A 20,345-nucleotide genomic window follows, 5' to 3' on the forward strand; every position below is an offset into this window, starting at 1 on the left:
TTGTATCCTGGAAAGCTGATGCGATCCTCATCGTCTATATTTTTCTCATAACCTCGGCATCATTACAGTATATTCACTTATGGCAAGTCCTTCTGGCAAATCGATCACGTAGATCAAGAAGAACAAAGGTTCCAGGACTGAGCCTTGCGACACACCAGTGGTGACCTCAGTCCCTTTCCTGAAGGTTCCACTACACTTCTTTGTTTTCTTCCGATCTAATTTCCTGGCCATCGAAGAAACCTAGCAGTTTTCCAACTCTGAAGATCCTACCTCTTTACCAAACTCTTATGTTTAAGTGTCAAATGCTCTCTGGCAGTCCTGATATACACAGTCCATTAAACCTTATCCTTCCTCTAAAACGGAAGTCACACTCTCATTATCTTTTCCAGTAGCGGTACACTCGTGAATGGCATTGGTCTGCACTTCAGCATAATTACCCAGACTTCTCTCTTAAAGATAAGCGCGACAGTTGCATTTTGTTTTCTGGCTCCTGTTTCCCTATACTGTAGTCTCCATGCACATTATCTACCAGATTATGGTCTCCAGCCTCCTAGCATACCACACTTTGGTCCCCAACCTACTGTCTCCCAGCACTGGGGTCTCCAAGATCCTCTCTTTCCACACTTTGGTCTCCAGACTCCTGTCTCCCGACATTGTAGTTTCCCGGCTATTGTCTCCCCGCGCAGGGGTCTTTGGGCACCTGTCTGTCCATAGTGTGGTCTCCAGGCTTCTGTCTGCACACACTGCGGTCTGCAGGCTCCTGTCTGCCCACATTATGGTCTCCAGGCTCCTGTCTATCCTCACTATGGTCTGCAGGCTCCTGTCTCCACCCTCACTGTGGTCTGCAAAATCCTGTCTTCCCACATTATGGTCTTCAGGCTCCTGTCTATCCTCACTATGGTCTGCAGGCTTCTGTCTGCACACACTGCGGTCTGCAGGCTCCTGTCTGCCCACATTATGGTCTCCAGGCTCCTGTCTATCCTCACTATGGTCTCCAGGCTTCTGTCTGCCCACACTGTGGTCTCCAGGTTCCTGTCTGCCCTAACTATGGTCTGCAGGCTCCTGTCTATACTCACTATGGTCTCCAGGCTTTTCTGTCTGCCCACAGTATGGTGTGTAGGCCCCTGGCTGCCTACAATGTGGTCCTGGGCCGTCTATGAGCCCAACACGGACGTCAGTCCCACTGTGGGTGTCCGGGTGGGCGGCTAGTTCCCCTCCCTCCCTCCCCCTAAACCAGGACTGTCCTCCCCGGCCCCGTATATGGCGGACGGGGGCATCAGAAGGGGCCACCTGCAGGTGGTCCTGGCGGGGTCACAGTCAGGTGACGGGGCGGGGCGGGGCGAGGTAGACCAATAGCCCGCCCCGTGGCCTCCTCATGGCTGTCACTACCCCAACAGTTGTGGGAGATCTCGTGGGTTTGTGGAAGAGGGAGGAGGTGGGGCCTATGCACGAGAGGGGGGTGAAGGGGGGCACTCTGGGAGACCAAATAGGCGGGGCTTAGTCTGCAGTGGGCGGTGCCTGGCTGGCCCCCTGTGTAAGGCCCGGCAACCAACCCTCCAGCACCAGTAAGTGCTGAGCTGCGCTGCAACCTTCATGTGCCTTCTCACAGCTCCCCGTTTTTCGCTGCCTCACTAACCTGAGTGGATTGTCTGGGTGACTCTCGCCACACGTGGCCACTTCTCAGACCATTCCCAGGCCGGTCGGTGCAGCGAAGTCTGGCAGTGAGCAAGGTAGAGCGGGGACGTGTGATCGGCTGTGCACGAGCAAAGTTTTCCTCGAGCATCATATTATTTCCACTGGTGGTGGTGGTGGTGATCGTCGTGGCCGCTGCGGAAGTTGTTAGCAGAACCTGCTGGCTGGTCAGCAGGATTGTCGAAGTGGGCAGGTACCACACGTCTGGCCGACAGTGTACTAACTAAACCTTTGTCTTGTCCACCCACTACCACCACTACCAATTGGTACCACCACCTCTGCTCTATATACCACAAGCAGCAACAAATCATGGTGGTGCAAAAGTGGTTCCCCTGCAGCCTGGTCTACCAGTCCTTCTACAGTAACGACCGTCGTTAGCTCAGTGTGTAGTGAAGTGTCGAAGTTTGGCCCAGAGTCCCTTGTTACCGAGTGTAGTCATCAGGAAAACAAAGCCAGTTATTTACTAATCAGTGGTTTGCTGTTATGTGATGCGCAATATGAAAGAAGTGTTTAATGTGTGTTCAATGTTTTGTAGGTGGGAGGAGGAGTGTGGTGCTGGGCCGAGTAAAAGCTTGAGGTCATTGCCCTCTGGATTACGAGAATATTAAGTCAACCTCAGGTCCCACACGGACGGACCCACTGTACTACCTCTCTAGTCTCAAACATTCATCTCTATTTTTGTTTTTTGTTTTTCATTTAAGTTAGTCATTTATACGTGTTTTCTTTAGAATAAAAAGAACGTGAATGGAGTGAGACTGTGCATGAAGCGGTTAACGAGCCTTACATAACTGGTGCGACTCACGAGAAGTGAGCCCACTTTCTATGATGGTGTTGATAAAGTGATGTACTTGTGTGTCAAGGTTTGTGACGCCTGGGTGTTAGTCCAGCCCCTGCCCCTGTCACACCTGACCCACGCACGTCACGTGACTCCTACTCTGACACCGACCCTCGAGAAGGAAATATATCTATTTAAAATTTAATGTAAAGAAAGATGAGTGGTGCCTTTACAAACAGAGTGAGCGTAGGGTGATACTTATTATTTCATTAAGAAGTTAAGAACCAAAAAAAATCGTCCTAAAGATCGAGGATAATTGTCTCACTTGCATCAGGATATCGAAGGATAAGGTGCAGGATGATGGCCTCCTGACGTGTTCAGGTGGCACTGACGGGCGGCGTCCTACCTGCAGAGGGAGGAGGAGCACCTCCTATGACAAAATGGACTCCATTTGGTCCACTCGCCGGTACGCGCCCGTTACGGTAGACATAGATCTCCTTACCCTGAAAGGCAAGAAGATCCTGAAGGCGGCGTCGGAGAAGACCAAGAGGACGAAGCAGCCGCTTCAGTACCTTCAGAAGCAAGAGCCACACCCGCACCTCCAGCCACAGATGGACTCCTCGGAAGGGGAACCACTCAAACACACCCCCGTCATGAACCCAGACATCGCATCGTAAGTCAATATTATTATTTCTCCGTCAGGTTGTACGACTATCACATCAGCTGGCAACCCATGGTCAAAATATTTCATGGAATTTCACTTTCACAACATATACTACAACCAAGGAAGACTTATATATAGAAATCTTATATAAAGTTACAAAGATGAATATGAAAAGATCAACACTGAGGTGTACATATCAACACTAGCACCCCTGGCGTAATTGACGTAACACCACCACCCCTGGTGTATATGACGTAGCACCACCATCCCTGGTGTATGTGAAGTAACACCACCACCCGTGGTGTATGTGACGTAACACCACCACCCCTGGTGTATGTGAAGTAACACCACCATCCTTGGTGTACGTGACGTAACACCACCACCCCTGGTGTATTTGACGTAACACCACCACCCCTGGTGTATATGACGTAACACCACCACCCCTGGTGTATATGACGTAACACCACCACCCGTGGTGTATGTGACGTAATACCACCACCCCTGGTGTATGTGAAGTAACCCCACCACCCCTGGTGTACGTGACTTAACACCACCACCCCTGGTGTACGTGACGTAACACCACCACCCCTGGTGTACGTGACTTAACACCACCACCCCTGGTGTACGTGACGTAACACCACCACCCCTGGTGTGATTGACGTAACACCATCACCCCTGGTGTATGTGACTTAACACCACCACCCCTGGTGTGATTGACTCAACACCACCACCCCTGGTGTACGTGACTTAACACCACCACCCCTAGTGTATGTGACAACACCACCACCCCTGGTGTACGTGACTTAACACCACCACCCCTGGTGTACGTGACGTAACACCACCACTCCTGGTGTACGTGACTTAACACCACCACCTCTGGTGTACGTGACGTAATACCACCACCCCTGGTGTATGTGAAGTAACACCACCACCCCTGGTGTACGTGACTTAACACCACCACCCTTAGTGTACGTGACTTAACACCACCACCCCTAGTGTACGTGACGTAACACCACCACCCTTGGTGTACGTAACGTAACACCACCATCCCTGGTGTATGTGAAGTAACACCACCACCCCTGGTGTGAGTAACAGGAGAGAGTAGAATTATATGCCCGAGTCTTGCTTGGGTAAGTTGGACAGAAACTGTCGTAGCTGTTGTCTGCTGCTCAAAATAAGATATCTTAGAAAACGGAAGTATGGTCTCATAATCTGCTTTTCAAGTTACCATTTTCCTGCCTTACGTGATGGTGGCCAGGTTAGGTATCAGTATTGCTTCAGTACAACATCATAACATCTTTTCCTGTATGCAAGTCTGACCTCAGTAGGCTCATATGTCCACAATGTTTGTGGGATCATCTTCCAATAATACAAGGCTTCTCATCCTTGTAGTACTTCAGTAAGTACAACGTGAGGTACACAGTCATCATTACATATGATACCTGCTATTGTACACACAATAACCACATAACTTTTCGGTGTAAGTTTTGAATCTTCTGTTGGTTTGTGTATTACGAACTTTTTCATAACTTGGTTCTTGCACTTATTAGAGAACTTGGTATAATTCGCGTTTCTGGAATTTGTAGAACTTGATAATGGAACTTTTGCTTCATTCTCAACAACCAAAAGTTTACCTTTATTTTCTACCGTTTTCTGTTCATGTTACATTTGGTATGCCTGACATCTGTGTGTTGTAGGTACACTGTAGCTCACAGGACGACCTGTGTGTGTGTGTGTGTGTGTGTGTGTGTGTGTGTGTGTGTGTGTGTGTGACGCGTTGCCATGTTGCACCAGGATGTTGAGGGCTGCAGTTCTCATTCTTGTGCATGTTGTGTAGGTTGGTTGGTCTGGCACACACATTCTACAGGAATTTTATCTGATTCTGGTTTGAGGTGTCTACATGATTTGATCTAATAAGTCACACACACACACACACACACACACACACGCGCGCGCGCGCGCGCGTTTCTCAGTTATTTATGCTACTTTTTCCTAAATTTTCCTAACATATCTCTGCTTTATGTTTATATATGAATTGCTTTCTAATTTTCCAGAAGATCAGTACGTATTTACGCAAGAAACTATAATATTTTTCTCATTTTCATGTAATGATGTTATACATGTTGGGATATGTGGTACTCTGGAGAAGCGTGCTTGTGCACAGCGTGAACACATGCAGGATGGGAGGGTATGTGGTCTTAATCTATCGTGAACACATGCAGGATGGGAGGGTATGTGGTCTTAATCTATCGTGAACACATGCAGGATGGGAGGGTATGTGGTCTTAGATCAGGATGGGAGGGTATGTGGTCTTAGATCTATCGTGAACACATGCAGGATGGGAGGGTATGTAGTCTTAGATCTATCGTGAACACATGCAGGATGGGAGGGTATGTGGTCTTAGATCTATCGTGAACACCTGCAAGTGTTATGGATTGTTCAGCTGTAGGTTGTAACTGGAGGTTGACGACCTTAATGACGCTGGCGGTTGATAATTCTATATCACAACAGCCAGGTTCAGTTGTGGTTGTTGATACAGAGATCATAAAGAGAAGCAAGTACAGAGCCAAGCGGATACAGATTAACTCCTGCTGTTTACTGTAACAACTGTACTTTCTGTTACTATGAAGATAAGATTAGCCTTCATATCGTGGACGGTCGACTGATAACACTGCAGTTTCATTCGTCAGGCGAACCATAACTGGAAGTACTGTCATTGTAGTACAATAGACACAGCTGACTACAGCTGTGGTTAACGTGGCCACTGACACTAAAGCCAATGGCCCGCCACGACAAAACACTGTCAACAGGATTAAGAATATATGAGATTCGTATTCGTCCATTTTGATGTGATTATCTTGGTTTGACATTCATAGTGATATCTATGAAGATATCTATTCAGTCTTTAGCTAAAGTTCAGTACCAGCATTATTGGTGATTTCTTTTAAACTGACGAAACTATATCCCTTTATGAATGACATGAACCTCGATTTCTTGGTTCAACGTTCGTCTGTAACATTGTTTATATTCACATATGTTTGTCCGTTTGTGTGTGTGTGTGTGTGTGTGTGTGTGTGTGTGTGTGTGTGTGTGTGTGTGTGTGTATTTGTGTGTGTGTGTGTGTGTGTGTGTGTGTGTGTGTGTGGCACATTACAAATGCAAGTTTATGTATTAGGTTAGGTTAGGTTAGGTTGGGTTAGGTTAGGTTACGTTAGGTTAGGTTAGCTTAGGTTAGCTTAGGTTAGGTTAGGTTAGGTTGGGTTAGGTTAGGTTAGGTTAGGTTAGGTATAGTAGAGGACGGTAAGTAATAAACTGTGCAGACATTATAAAGGATTATGATCTGTTGTAGAGACTATGGGAAGGTACGAGTTGACTGTAGAGTGTTGTAGACCTTGTAAGGGGGAGGATTTATGATAGTTTAGATGCCTCTGTAGGTTGTTACGAAGTTGTACAAGAAGCAAAGAAATCAATGGAATGTTACAGAGATTACAAGAGAATCATAAACTTGTTTAGTTGTAGGGGTTGCACAAAGTTGAGAGTCGCTTGTTGTAAATGCTGTACTAGGTCGTTAGGAATTCCTGCGTGAGGTAGGTAAGTGTTGGAGGTGTGTGTGTTGGGGGAGGGAGGGTTACACAAGTAGAATGGTTGGAGGAAATGAATTCTGTTGTAGACGTCTTCTAGAGAGGAGGTAGAGAACTACTAGGAGAGTGTTCATTCGGTGTAGAACCGACTTTCTTATCTGTTGTGATACTGTACTGTTCTGTAAGACGAGTCGTGAGACACTAGTCAGTTGTAGAGGTTATAGGAAAACTGGTCAGTCGTAGAAGCTGTAGAAGGGACTTAGTCAGAGGTGAACGCCGTTGGGAAGCGATACAATCTGCTGTAAATGCTGAGGAATGTAGGTGGTCAGGTGTAGAGGTCGTGCAGAAGTCTTCATCAGAGGTAAATACTGGGGGGTCAAGTTAGGTGGTTGTAGAAGTTTTAAAATAGATAGTTTTTTGTAGGAGCGGGCCCCATGTAGGGGTCATGAAAAAAAAAAAAAAAAAAAACTGTACTCTTACAGAAGTTGTGAAAGCATTTCCAAGACAAAGATTAAATCTTAAATAAAGTTACTGATGTTGTAGACATTACATGGAAGTTATGATCTGCAGCTAAGGTTGTTGTTGTTAACGCTGCCACCCAACATCCTCAAAACACAGTATAACTGCTGGAATGCGGCAGCCAGCGAGCCAGTACCGGGATATTGTCCTTAGTGGCAAACCAGTGGTATTGGCCCTCAGCCAGGAAGGTCCTGAGTCTCCGAACTTGACTCGTTGTTCAAAGGTCTTCATCATCAGCTCTACGGTCAAGTATGATGCTGCCACCTAGTGTCTGCTGCACAATGTGTTACGTCTCACACCCTCCAACAACGTTCTAAAAGAGCTTCTTGATCTCAGAGGTGTGTACCTTACTTTACGATGGTTTGGGAGGTCTTCTACCCCCGCAGCTGGGTCTTGGACCTTACCTTACTTTACGATGGTTTGGGAGGTCTTCTACCCCCACAGCTGGGTCTGGGACCTTACCTTACGATGGTTTGGGAGGTCTTCTACCCCCACAGCTGGGTGTGCGACCAAAGATTTCTGTTCTGTTCAGTTAGTCTGCTGTGGGCTACGTTCTGTCCGTGTTCGTACTAAGGAGGTTGAGCTGGGCTCGGTTATTGTGCTGCTTCCTACTTACGCCGGAGGAAGTAGCTACCGATTAATGATAACTGGATAATGAAGTTATTTTGTTAATTAGTTTCTTCCTCCACATTCAGAAGCTTGTAACAACCGAATGTTGGATCAGATAAGGTCTAATGTGGAACTTATACTATGAATGAACGAGTTGGGTAGAGGACTCCATGCCATCTTTCAGGTAAGACTGAATGATGGCAATTTCTGCTCGGGGAAAATGAAGCCTTGAAGACACCACCACAAACAGTCACCTCCCACACATTGAACACTTCTTACCCTGACGTAGGTATATCATTGTAAAGCAACATACGTCATCACTACTCACAATCTTACTTTTCAACCAAATGAATGAATTTATAAAGGGACGAAAATTATGCCATACGATGACATACACAATTATGAAGAGACGAACTGATCTATAGAAGACTAAATGATTGAAGTTGGGCAGGAGATCTGGACACCTGAGGGTAAGACAGACACTGACGTAGTGAGAAGGAATGTAAGAACTCCTGCATCACTCATGAAGTCCTGGACAGCTGGGGTTCATCCAGTGACTAATACGTGGTCAAGGATCCAGAATAGTTTCAAATCATGTCCGGACTAATGTATGTGGTTGAGATGCTCAGTAAAATAGATATTATATCATTTGACGTTGGCACATGCAGGTACAAATGGGTATAAACAAGGCACCAGAAACACAGAATCAGCAAACTATGAAAAATAACAAAAACACAACAAACATGGTCACACTCAACAACTGTATATTTAATTACTTCGTCTTCCCTGTCCAACATTTTCTTTACCCCTCCGCCAGTCAACCACTTTATAAAAGGAAGTGGGATGATTGGCAGAGGTGATGTACATTTCATGTCAATCTTTATCTGCTTCACGCAATTTACTTTTGATAACGTATATGGTTCCTGCACCAGCCCAGCCCCATGTGCATGCAGGTAGGTAGGTTGGCAGATAGATGAGTAGGTAGATATGTATGCAGGTAGGTAGATAGATAGGCAGGTAGATATGTATGTAGGTAGGTAGGTAGGTAGATAGGTAGGTAAGTTAGAACAAAAAAGACAATCACTTTGCCTCAGCGTTTCATGGAAAACATGTATTCATAATACTTGTTGTTGTTGTTGTTGTTGTTGTAAACATTATTCCTTTGTAAAACATTAGTGGAAGGCATCTTGGTCTTAACATTACTCAAGGTAATGTAACTTTCAACTTCTGACGCAGAAAACGAGATTAAAAGTATTATTTAAATTCGTATTCATTACAACAAGCGATGATAAACCACTGTTAAACCTTCGATTAAAGGCATCTATATTCAGTTAAACCATCCGATACACTGACAAGGAACTAACTAAACCCAAAGATTAACTATTTTGCAAACCCATCATGTTTGGAGCTTATCAATAAACCCATCATGTTTGGAGCTTATCAAAGAACCCATCATGTATGGAACTTGTCAGTAAGTCCCTCATTCATTCCATAAGTAAACCAAATGTTACTTTCCATTAACACGAATGAATAATCCTTTAACCACACCTAATCGACTGTTAAGCTCTAATTTAAAATGGAAATGGATCAGAGAGAAAACGTAGCTGGGACCCGGGAGTATATGTAATTAGCGACTAGAAGCAAGTGCAACTGGAGCCAGAAGGAAAACGTAACTGGATCCGAAAAAAAAAAAAACATCGACACTGCAGAAAACGTAACTACGTAACTAGGTCCCAAGAGAAAACGTAACTGTCTCAACGCAGTGCCATGATGCATGCCCCCTTAATTGTCCCTTTTTTATAAATTCGAATATTTTAACATAAGTCGATCATTTTAGAGATAAGAGCCGTTTGCATTCAAAAACTTATTTTGAAATACAGTGTCCCAAAATTTGTTATGAAGCACAACAAAGTTTGACGTAAACTTGGACATACCAAAGCTTGTAAAGGAAGGCATAGCAATGCTCGACAATTTATAAAACACCAGTACATTATTAGTTTATGATCACTAATGTTGCTTTGATTCTGCAGCATTTTATTTTTCTTTTACGTTGAAGTTTCCAGTCACGGACATAAGTGCACGTCAAGTTCGGGTCTTAAATGAAATATAGAAAGGTTAATGTGAGGGAAAAAGAAGACAAGGGAAAGTATTTACGAATTGTGGAGGAAGTGAAGAACCTGTCCTTTAAATGTGCCATCTCATAGTTATTGGGAAAGACGTGAGAAGGTAGAAAGTCCCAGAGCTTAGAGGTGAAGGGAAAGAAACAATTATCAAAACGACCCACCCTTGAATTGCCGATGGCCGCACAATAATCATGTGACGCAGCAGCTTGCCGAGTATTGTATGGTCTAGCTAGTGGTGGGGGGGACGCAAGCAGCCAGCTCTCGGGAGCAAAAACCAAAGTGATACGTGTAAAAGAGGGAAAGTGAACCAACATTGCGGCGTAGGACAAGGGGGGTCAAGTTTGAAGGTTAGCCTGGGACAGTAAATTTAGTGTTATCCTGATTTACGGCTTAAGAAATCATTTTGGACTAAAGTGTTTACTTGCAGATGCAACATTACAGGTTAAGTATGTAAGTTCAAACCTCTTCATTCCTTCTCGTGGTTTACGTATAACATTTTCTCACCGGGTTTTTCCTTACCTCAGGAACGTCCTCAAGATTGTATAATATTCATAAACGTTTACTATTGCCACCACGTCTGCCGGTCACCTTACGTAGGACTCTCTCGAATGATTTCAAGTTTTCATGAAATTTCATTGTAATTCTGATTTATTCATGCTGTGAACGTAATGTTGTTTATTGTAAATGTACACTCGGTGAACCTCAGTAACATGTTTTTGTTGTTAAGAGCACGTGTGTGTGTGTGTGTGTGTGTTTGCCACGAGCCTGGCACGGGCCCTTGTTAATGAAAGCCTAGTCAGTCCTGGGATACATTAGTGTGTTGCGGGCGCCAGTACTGGTCCTGGGTGGACGATGTGTAAATGTAATAGTCTGTTTGTTGGGATTGTGTCTGTTATGTGTAATGTGTTATTGTGGATAAGACAAACGTAATATTTTCTATTGATCGATGAAGTCTGACTGAAGATCTTGAAGTACATTATCAGGTTTTCTGTAAATAGATTTGTGACTATACTGAAGACTTACTCTTATTACTTTAAACACTTACTCATTTTAATGTAACTTTACATACTATATATTACATTGTTACATTTCTATTATTCACTTAATTTCTGATAATTTTTTTGAAGTATAACTCAAATTTAGATTATCGTGTAATTTATTATTTACCCCGAGACTGATCATATACATGAAGGACTACAAGCTTAGTAGCAGTGCATGTTTGTTGTCTTGGAAATGTCTTTAACGTCTGGACGAAGAATTACAAATCTTTCGGTTAGTGGATGTTGGCAACTTTATGATTTCAGCCTTAATGACCCTGGTCGTTCATTGATAACCAGACCATCTTTTCCTACACACTGCACTAAATTTCCAAGAAAGTTGGTTTGGTTTAGTTTGACCATGAGTTCATTTCACCTTCCCTTCATTATACACCAGTTCGACTGTGCACGTATTTCACTTGTGTACACTTGAAGCTTAAGTTCCTATAAAGTCCTTTTACAGGAACTTAACAAGAGGTTGTTTACAATGAGTTTATTGAGAATGAGCGCGTTTGTATGAAGTATTCTTCCTATATTCTATTAACTATGAATATTTTCATATGAAATTAGATTACCTTCTTTTGAGGTCTGATTTTCACACCTGCCCCGCCCCAGCATGTTTCACACCTGCCCCGCCCCAGCATGTTTCACACTTGCCCCGCCCCAGCATGTTTCACACCTGCCCCGCCCCAGCATGTTTCACACCTGCCCCGCCCCAGCATGTTTCACACCTGCCCCGCCCCAGCATGTTTCACACCTGCTCCGCCCAAGCATGTTTCACACCTGCCCCGCCCCAGCATGTTTCACACCTGCTCCGCCCAAGCATGTTTCATAGTATATGATTGCCTTTATATAGTGTTACTAATCAATATGTTGAAAACATTGACCAGGTCCAGATGACTGGAGATAAGATGATGAATACTTTTGTAAACCTCACGTGAGTGGAGGGGCAGGACGTGGGGGTGAATGATTCGTGAAAGGTTTGTTGGAGTGTTGACGGAGCCGGGTGTTGGGAGGTGAAGAAATTTGGAGAGGTTTATTTGAAGGTTCTTTTGCTTGTTGACTACAGGGAGGGTTTCTACGAAGTGTAAACCTTGGAGGAGGGGGTGCATCGTGAGAGGGTTTACGGCAGCAGCTGTGGTTGTGACAGGAGGAGCAAGTGTGTAGACGCCACGGTCTGAGCGTACCACTATATTGTCTTCATGTAATCATTAATCATAGTCAATACATACATCAAGAATCCTTCACAGATTGTTATCATCAGTCAGAGGTGAGAATGGTTGTCTCGTGTAACAAATTAAGAGAAAATGAAATATCTGGCAAAAGAGATAGTACAACGTTATAAAAAGCTTTGCACGCACAGGAAATGGAACACAGATGCCACCAGCGGAGGGAATTTTGAACCGGGAGTTTTTCTTTTTTGCAAAATGTTTTGCTTCGATCTTGATATTTATTGAATGTCATGAAGTTCTTAAATTAGATTATTTTATGTAAAAATTTGTCGTGAGTTTAGAAATTAAAGTCATACTTGGTAATGTTTACGTTATTTACAGAGTGAAAAAAGAAATGATTACTCAAACGCAAAACAGAACTTAGTAATTGCGAGTTCAGACGAATAGTTTGTCTTTAAGTAGCGATAGTTTGATTTTTAAGATGATAACGAGCAGGTGGCGACAATTCAAAGTTTTGTCAGTCATTTGTGAACCGTGTTCGAGATATATATAAAGATACTTTACGTCGTGGAATATAAAGATACTTTACGTCGTGGAATTTCTTGTGAAGTTCAACAAGTGAAGGAGTCATTCACCTTAGGTTACATAAGGTCGTCTATATATCGTACCCAGAGATGCCGTCCTTCCCACCCACGCAGGACGACCTCGCTACACCAACACAAAATAAAGAAGAAAGAAAACCTCCAGTGATGGCAGGCCATACTTACCTCCAGTGATGGCTGGCCAGACTTACCTCCAGTGATGGCTGGCCATACTTACCTCCAGTGATGGCTGGCCAGACTTACCTCCAGTGATGGCTGGCCATACTTACCTCCAGTGATGGCTGGCCAGACTTACCTCCAGTGATGGCTGGCCATACTTACCTCCAGTGATGGCTGGCCAGACTTACCTCCAGTGATGGCTGGCCAGACTTACCTCCAGTGATGGCTGGCCAGACTTACCTCCAGTGATGGCTGGCGAGACTTACCTCCAGTGATGGCTGGCCAGACTTACCTCCAGTGATGGCTGGCCATACTTACCTCCAGTGATGGCTGGCCAGACTTACCTCCAGTGATGGCTGGCCATACTTACCTCCAGTGATGGCTGGCCAGACTTACCTCCAGTGATGGCTGGCCAGACTTACCTCCAGTGATGGCTGGCCAGACTTACCTCCAGTGATGGCTGGCGAGACTTACCTCCAGTGATGGCTGGCCAGACTTACCTCATGTTATTTTAGTTTTTTGAAGAAAGTTTACTTGGTGGAGTTTGTTTCCTACCCTAACGCCAGGCATAAATAAATTAGATGACCTTCAGTATCTCCTAGACTGGTTTTTATCTATCTAATATGCAATTTACAAATTGATATTTTTTTTCATTAAGCTTCGTCTTAACATGAACTACATAATGAAACTAAGGTTGATCAATCTGCAAGTTCACATACTGATTGGTAATTATAGTATGCTACATATTCTATTCCCTAATATATCTATTGAGCCTGGAATTATAATGATGATAATGATAATAATGATAAGATTGATAATAATAATAATAATAATAATAAAAATAATGATAATAATAATTATCATTATTATTATAATTATTATTATCATTATCACTATTATGATTATTATCATTGTTATTATCATTATCATTATTATCATTTGGAAAACCGAAGATTTTGCCATTGATGCATTCCATCTTCCAGTTTATCACTAACATAAAAGCCTTATTATTTTGGGGTCACACTTGTGGCATATGTTTACAAACAGATTACTTAGATTATTGAATTTTGACCAGTAGTGTTATGCATGCAGTTTAGCATTTATTATTCGTTATTTGAAATAAACAAATAATGCTCATGATATTGTCACCGTCAGCATATAAATGAAATTCAAAGTTGTTATTATCTGACAGATATATTTTGCAATGTGTACTTAGTCTCCTGGACATACGGTGTATGATAAACCAATTTCTTATAAAGGGTTTCCTTTTTTTTCACTATTCACTATATTCACTATATGTCATGAATGTATGGTCCTGTAGTTATCTTGAACACCTGACGAAAGTGTTTAAGATTTTCCGATTGTTGGATATAAGTTGACGATGATGACAATGAAGAGCATGGTAGTTCATGATAGACCTAAAGTAACCAACCAACTATCAGTAGCTACGAAATTGATTCGATGTGTTTTGACGTCTGGGAGACGCCCTTGATGAATGGCCATAAGCTGTTTATGGCCAGTGGACCTAACAACATGCCTACAACAAAGTTACCTAACCTTGATAACTTAGTAAACGGAAATTGTTATTTCGTGTTTGCATGAACGGCTTTTCACACGAGGATAAGCTTTCCTGATGCGCGCGCATCGCGGAGTTCTGTTTATAAACGTCCATATCATCCTGGCCAAATTCTCATGTTGTAAACAACAAAGATGGCAGACAAACGCGCACTGACGCTCGTTCCTGTAGCATTGATGATTATCTGCAGGAGAAAACGGTGTCAGACAAGAACTTAAAGAAACCAGAAACGTTTTCAAGAGCTTGAGACTGGGCAGCCAAGAACCTTACATACACAGGACAACAACAACAACAACAACAACAACAAATCGGAAAAACTTGGACTCGTTTTCTTATGGCCTGTGCAACCGCTTCCTTCACTGAGAACTTCCTATGCAACGCCATAGTTCCTTGTGATCCTTCAGGATTAGTTGATGGTTTATTCCTTTATCTTTATCCTTAATCTTAGTTATTCTATGTAAGGTTGTGGTTATCTTTTTCACTTGAAGTTTGTATGTACATCAAACTCCAGATTGATCTTACTGTTGATGTGGACCTGCTATTAATGTGGACCTGCTGTTAATGTGGACCTGCTGCTGTTGATGTGGACCTGCTGTTAATTTGGACCTGCTGTTAATGTGGACCTGCTGCTGTTGATGTGGACCTGCTGTTGATGTGGACCTGCTGCTGTTGATGTGGACCTGCTGTTGATGTGGACCTGCTGTTAATTTGGACTTGCTGTTAATGTGGACCTGCTGTTAATGTGGACCTGCTGTTAATGTGGACCTGCTGTTAATGTGGACCTGCTGTTGATGTGGACCTGCTGTTAATTTGGACCTGCTGCTAATGTGGACCTGATGTTAATGTGGACCTGCTGTTGATGTGGACCTGCTGTTAATGTGGACCTGCTGTTGATGTGGACCTGCTGTTGATGTGGACCTGCTGTTGATGTGGACCTGCTGCTAATGTGGACCTGATGTTAATGTGGACCTGCTGTTAATGTGGACCTGCTGTTAATGTGGACCTGCTGTTGATGTGGACCTGCTGTTGATGTGGACCTGCTGTTAATGTGGACCTGCTGCTAATGTGGACCTGATGTTAATGTGGACCTGCTGCTAATGTGGACCAGCTGTTAATTTGGACCTGCTGCTAATGTGGACCTGCTGTTAATGTGGACCTGCTGTTAATGTGGACCTGCTGTTGATGTGGACCTGCTGTTGATGTGGACCTGCTGTTGATGTGGACCTGCTGTTGATGTGGACCTGCTGTTAATGTGGACCTGCTGTTGATGTGGACCTGCTGTTGATGTGGACCTGCTGTTGATGTGGACCTGCTGTTAATGTGGACCTGCTGTTAATGTGGACCTGCTGTTGATGTGGACCTGCTGTTGATGTGGACCTGCTGTTAATGTGGACCTGCTGTTAATGTGGACCTGCTGTTAATGTGGACCTGCTGTTAATGTGGACCTGCTGTTGATATGGACATGTTGTTAATGTTGACAGGAAGGTTTTGTGGTAGACTGAGCGAGGTGGAAGGTTGTGATGGCTTCCTCGTCCACCAGAAATGTTGTTAGTATGGAAACATCAGGTGATGACAGGTAAGGTTAATAAAGTTAAGGTTAACCTGACACGTGGCTACTTCCCGTTACCTTCTTGCTTCTTGGAAAGTTATTTTTCAGTGTCCATGATTACGTACGAGCGAACAACTGCAATTCTGGCTTCAGATAAAGCCCTTACCTTGCCGCCTAGCCTATCTGAGTCCTACCCTACTCGGTAATTTTCTTTGCAATCCACCGTACTATCCTGACTTCAACTCTGTACATTAGGAGTTTTGAATACTATTATCCTCCTGCAGCAGATGTTCTCAAGATTGACCATCAGATCTGTCATTTGCTCTATTTCCCCCGAACTGTCACTTGTGGTCTTGTGATCTGTTAAAGGCCCTCACGGTAACACCTAATACCTTACGTTACCCCGGGATCCACCCATGTGACGATGTTTCCATTCGTTCTCTTCATAACCTGAACTCTGCTCTACTGCCACGGTTCCCTTCCCAAGAAGAAAGTCTTGCTTGTTAAAGTACCTGTTGCATTCCTGGAAGACCTTCATTCATCACACTCTGACATCATCCGACTTAAAATTCGTCCCACGACTATTAATATGATTTTTTTCTGTGTTGCATCCACTCCTCTCCAGACTCTTCAGACTTAAGTAAATTTTTCAACCATCTAAATTCTTCCTTTCTGGTTTTGATCTCCTCTCATCCTGTTGTTGATGTTCTCTGCTTGGCAGACTTCAGTTTCAGTGTTCACCAGATTTGCCTCAGATCTGTCGATGGGGATGTACGAGCTCTGGGGGCGGAGGTGAAGCTCTTTCGTTCATATTGATCTTCAACACATCCTCAATCATCCTACATCTGTTGCCCACCGTCACCACAACTCTCCCAACACTTATTTTTCCTCCTCTTCCTTTTTCTTCTACTTCTGCTCCTGAAACGTTATCGCTAATTATAGCTCTATGATGTTATTGTGCCAACCCTCACAGTTGTACAAGGCAACATTACTGGTTTTCTTCGGTTACAGCATCATTCCAGTCTATGTTCCTTAGGGCATTACGTATGTGCAGTCCGGAATTTAATGATGACGAGTTTGAGAAGATATATTCTATTGGATCCAAGTTAAAGTATGCTAGATCTTTCATTGATAAATATCTGAAGTTGGCAAAGAAATCATTTTATAGAGTTAAACCTACACCTCCCCTTGACACCAAGAACCTTTCAGTTTTCACTTTTTGGATGGTGTTACATTACTTCCCATGTTGCTTAAATCCTTTAATGTAAAGGTTGTCTTCAGCAACAACAATACTATAAAGAGTATCTTAATCAAAAATTCGCCAGAGAATTCTGCTGGTTGTGTTTACAGAATCCCTTGTAAAAATTTTAATATGTTCTATGTTGGGCAGACTGGTAAGGATCTTCATGTTACACTTAAGCAACATGAATGTAGTAAGAACACGAGAAGAATCAAATGCTTTTTTTGATCATGTCAAAAATTATGACCAATGTATTGACCATTGTATTCCACTGTAAACAATTATACGTTTAAACAATAAGCACCTTGGAAATCTGTTTGAGAACCCCCTTAACGCAAAGCAAATTAACCTCCTGTCCAAACCGGGAAAAAATGCCAGTTTTTTCATGATCATTTGACATTGTAATTCGTGTTGTATGTTGAACATTCCAAATATGAATACGTGATTCATATAGATTTTCCCCAGGAAGACCTGTTCACAATTCTTTTTAAGAGGTAATTCCTTTTTATATCATAATTCATTTCTTTGAGTGTTTTTTGTTCTTTGTGCAGGAATTGTCTTTACTTATGTCTAAATTTAAAAGATATTATAGACAGAAAGTTTGGTTCATTTTCAGAAGACATCAGCCTGGACGGCCTGGTGTATACCTGGATTATTTGGTATATACCTGTCTGCTCTATCGGCTAAAATGTTATCATGAGAGAAGGGGCGGCTTCTTATGATAAGGCTTCTTTCATGGGTTACTTAGGAGATAAGATGGGATCTGGTTGATATATGGCGATAAGTGATGGTAATCCTGCGGGCAAACTTACAGGAGATTAGCTGGGACAGAGAGGGTGAGCAATAACCTGCTTTATTTTTATCAACATACAAACTATTTAATGTCGTGTTCTACACTACACACATCCATTTGAAGAAGCTGTGACTACATGACAGTAAACCGCACACAGTAAGGGTATCCCGAGAACAAACGCCCGACCTGTGTCAGTCATGGCAAACATTGTTAGTGCCAGTGTCGAGCGCGCGTCAGAACATATGGGTCACATGCTTAATGAGAATATATGTGGTCCTACAATGATTCATGACACTTGAAGAAGTTGTTAAAGATTTTTCGACTCATGATCACGATATTGCTGACGGCCTCAACGACCCTGACATTTGATAGGTCTTGACCCCAATAAATTTCTCCCTAACGTTGTATGACACTTGTTACGTACGTGTGGGTAATGATCCGTCTGTAACTGTACCATATACAGACATAGTCGTACACGCAGGGGTCCCAGCTCTTGAAATCTCTCCACCGTCATACAATTGTCTGAATTTGTGGCCATACATGTTTTCCTCTGCAGTTTCTTGCTTAATTTCATGTTATGTCTTCTGGTGGTTCTGTCCTGCATTATTAGAAGAAATCTTTACGTTCGACGTCATCAAATTGCTCTAATAGTATAAAGGTTGTGATCAGGTCGCCTCTTACTCTTCTCTCTTCCACGGTAGACAAATTTATGGCCCCTAACAATTCACTGCAGATCTGCTCTCTTAATTTTGGTACCACTGCTGTTGTCTAACTTGAATTTCTTTGAGTGCAGTGACTAAAATTGAGAAGCACAATTTAGTTTCCAGAATTTTTCCTTATCCATGTAGTGCTTGATCGTGATTATGGTACTGGCGAGCAGACATTTTATATCCCTAACTTGTTTTTAAGGTGGGATTCTGGCAGCAGGTTAGATGCAATGTCTGCTCCCAAGTCTCTCCCACATACAAATCCCTGCTGCTTATTTTCTTCTAAATGTTATTCTTACCGAGGTCTTCTATCGCTGTGCCACATCCTTGTTACCTCACACTTACTCATCTTTCATTTCAGCAACCAAGGATCAGACTGACTCTGGAATATCTCTGTGACTTTGTAAGCTGACGCACCTCTTAACTGTCAGTTTGTCTCGTGATCTTAGCATCAGCAGCAACATATTTAGTCAGGAGTACAATCTCTCTGGCTAGTCATTTACATAGGTTGAGAAAGAAAAGATTATTGCAGAATAGATTCTTAAAGCATCCCACTGCTGACTCCAACCCATTTCGAGAAAGCTCCTCTGACATGCGTCCTGTCCAGCGAAAACGTTTCTCCATTATTCCTGGCAGAAGATCCAGCCTCTTTACTCATCACCAGTGCAGTAAAATCTCATTTGTTTTCTGGTAGTCCAAGTGCACACAATCCTCCTGAACTTCTCTTTTGTTTATAATGAGACTCTCTCCCTCAGGGAAGTCTGAGGTTTATCACACATGACCTCTCCTTGAATACGATTTGTCTCACTTGGAAAGTTTCTCCTATGCAAGTTGTCATCCATTTACTTACTGAATATCTTTCCCAGTATTTTATGAACACAAGAGTTATAGAATGACTGATCTGTAGTTCATCACAATTTCCTAATCTCTTTTTATAAAGATTGGTGTGGTATCGTCCCTCTTGTACTGCCCTGGTGCTATACTTTCCTCAAGCAACATCTCAGAACAACATTTGAGGCAGTCAGTCCAGTGGGTCACACTGCCGACATGCTGAGCACACATGCTGAACCTTGCCCAGGATGAGGAACATTATGCTGCATGGGTCAAGCCCCCTCGGTCACCTGGTCACCTCTGTTCTTGATACTTCACTGGTATCAAAGACCTTCATCTCATTTCATCTTAATGGGTGACGCTCTAGTGTCTTCCACTAAACAACACTTGAACTGGTCATTCAGTTCCTCGCATTAATTTACAACTCATTTTCAACTCTTCCATTAGCTTGATTATCCGACCTTTACATAACACTTTACCCGTCATGAATTTATGGAAAAATTTTGGATGTTCAGTTACGTCGTCCACGGTGTTCTTGTCACTGTTTCTTTGTTCCTTGTTTCTAGTCCTGCCATGCTCGTTCCTTGCTCTCGTGGACCTTCCAAGTTCTGGCTGGCTCAGGTGTTGCTTATATCCTGTGTACGGTAGAGTCAGGTGTGTGTCTGCCGTGTATATGGTAGAGTCAGGTGTGTGTCTGCCGTGTATATGGTAGAGTC

At 43.1% G+C, this 20,345-nt stretch overlaps 1 protein-coding gene across 1 annotated transcript in view; it reads left to right on the forward strand.

The window, feature by feature from the left end:
- Positions 1 to 1,578: 1,578 nt before the first annotated feature.
- The window catches only part of E23 (Early gene at 23), a 200,421-nt gene continuing 181,654 nt past the window's right edge, over positions 1,579 to 20,345 (forward strand). Inside the window, exons 1-2 of the mRNA XM_071675333.1 lie at positions 1,579 to 1,730; positions 2,421 to 3,140. Coding sequence (XP_071531434.1) covers positions 2,908 to 3,140 — 233 coding nt within the window. The 5' untranslated portion in view covers positions 1,579 to 1,730; positions 2,421 to 2,907. The remainder of the gene's footprint in view (positions 1,731 to 2,420; positions 3,141 to 20,345) is intronic.

Source organism: Panulirus ornatus, chromosome 20, assembly GCF_036320965.1.
Source record: "Panulirus ornatus isolate Po-2019 chromosome 20, ASM3632096v1, whole genome shotgun sequence".
Classification (NCBI taxonomy): domain Eukaryota; kingdom Metazoa; phylum Arthropoda; class Malacostraca; order Decapoda; family Palinuridae; genus Panulirus; species Panulirus ornatus.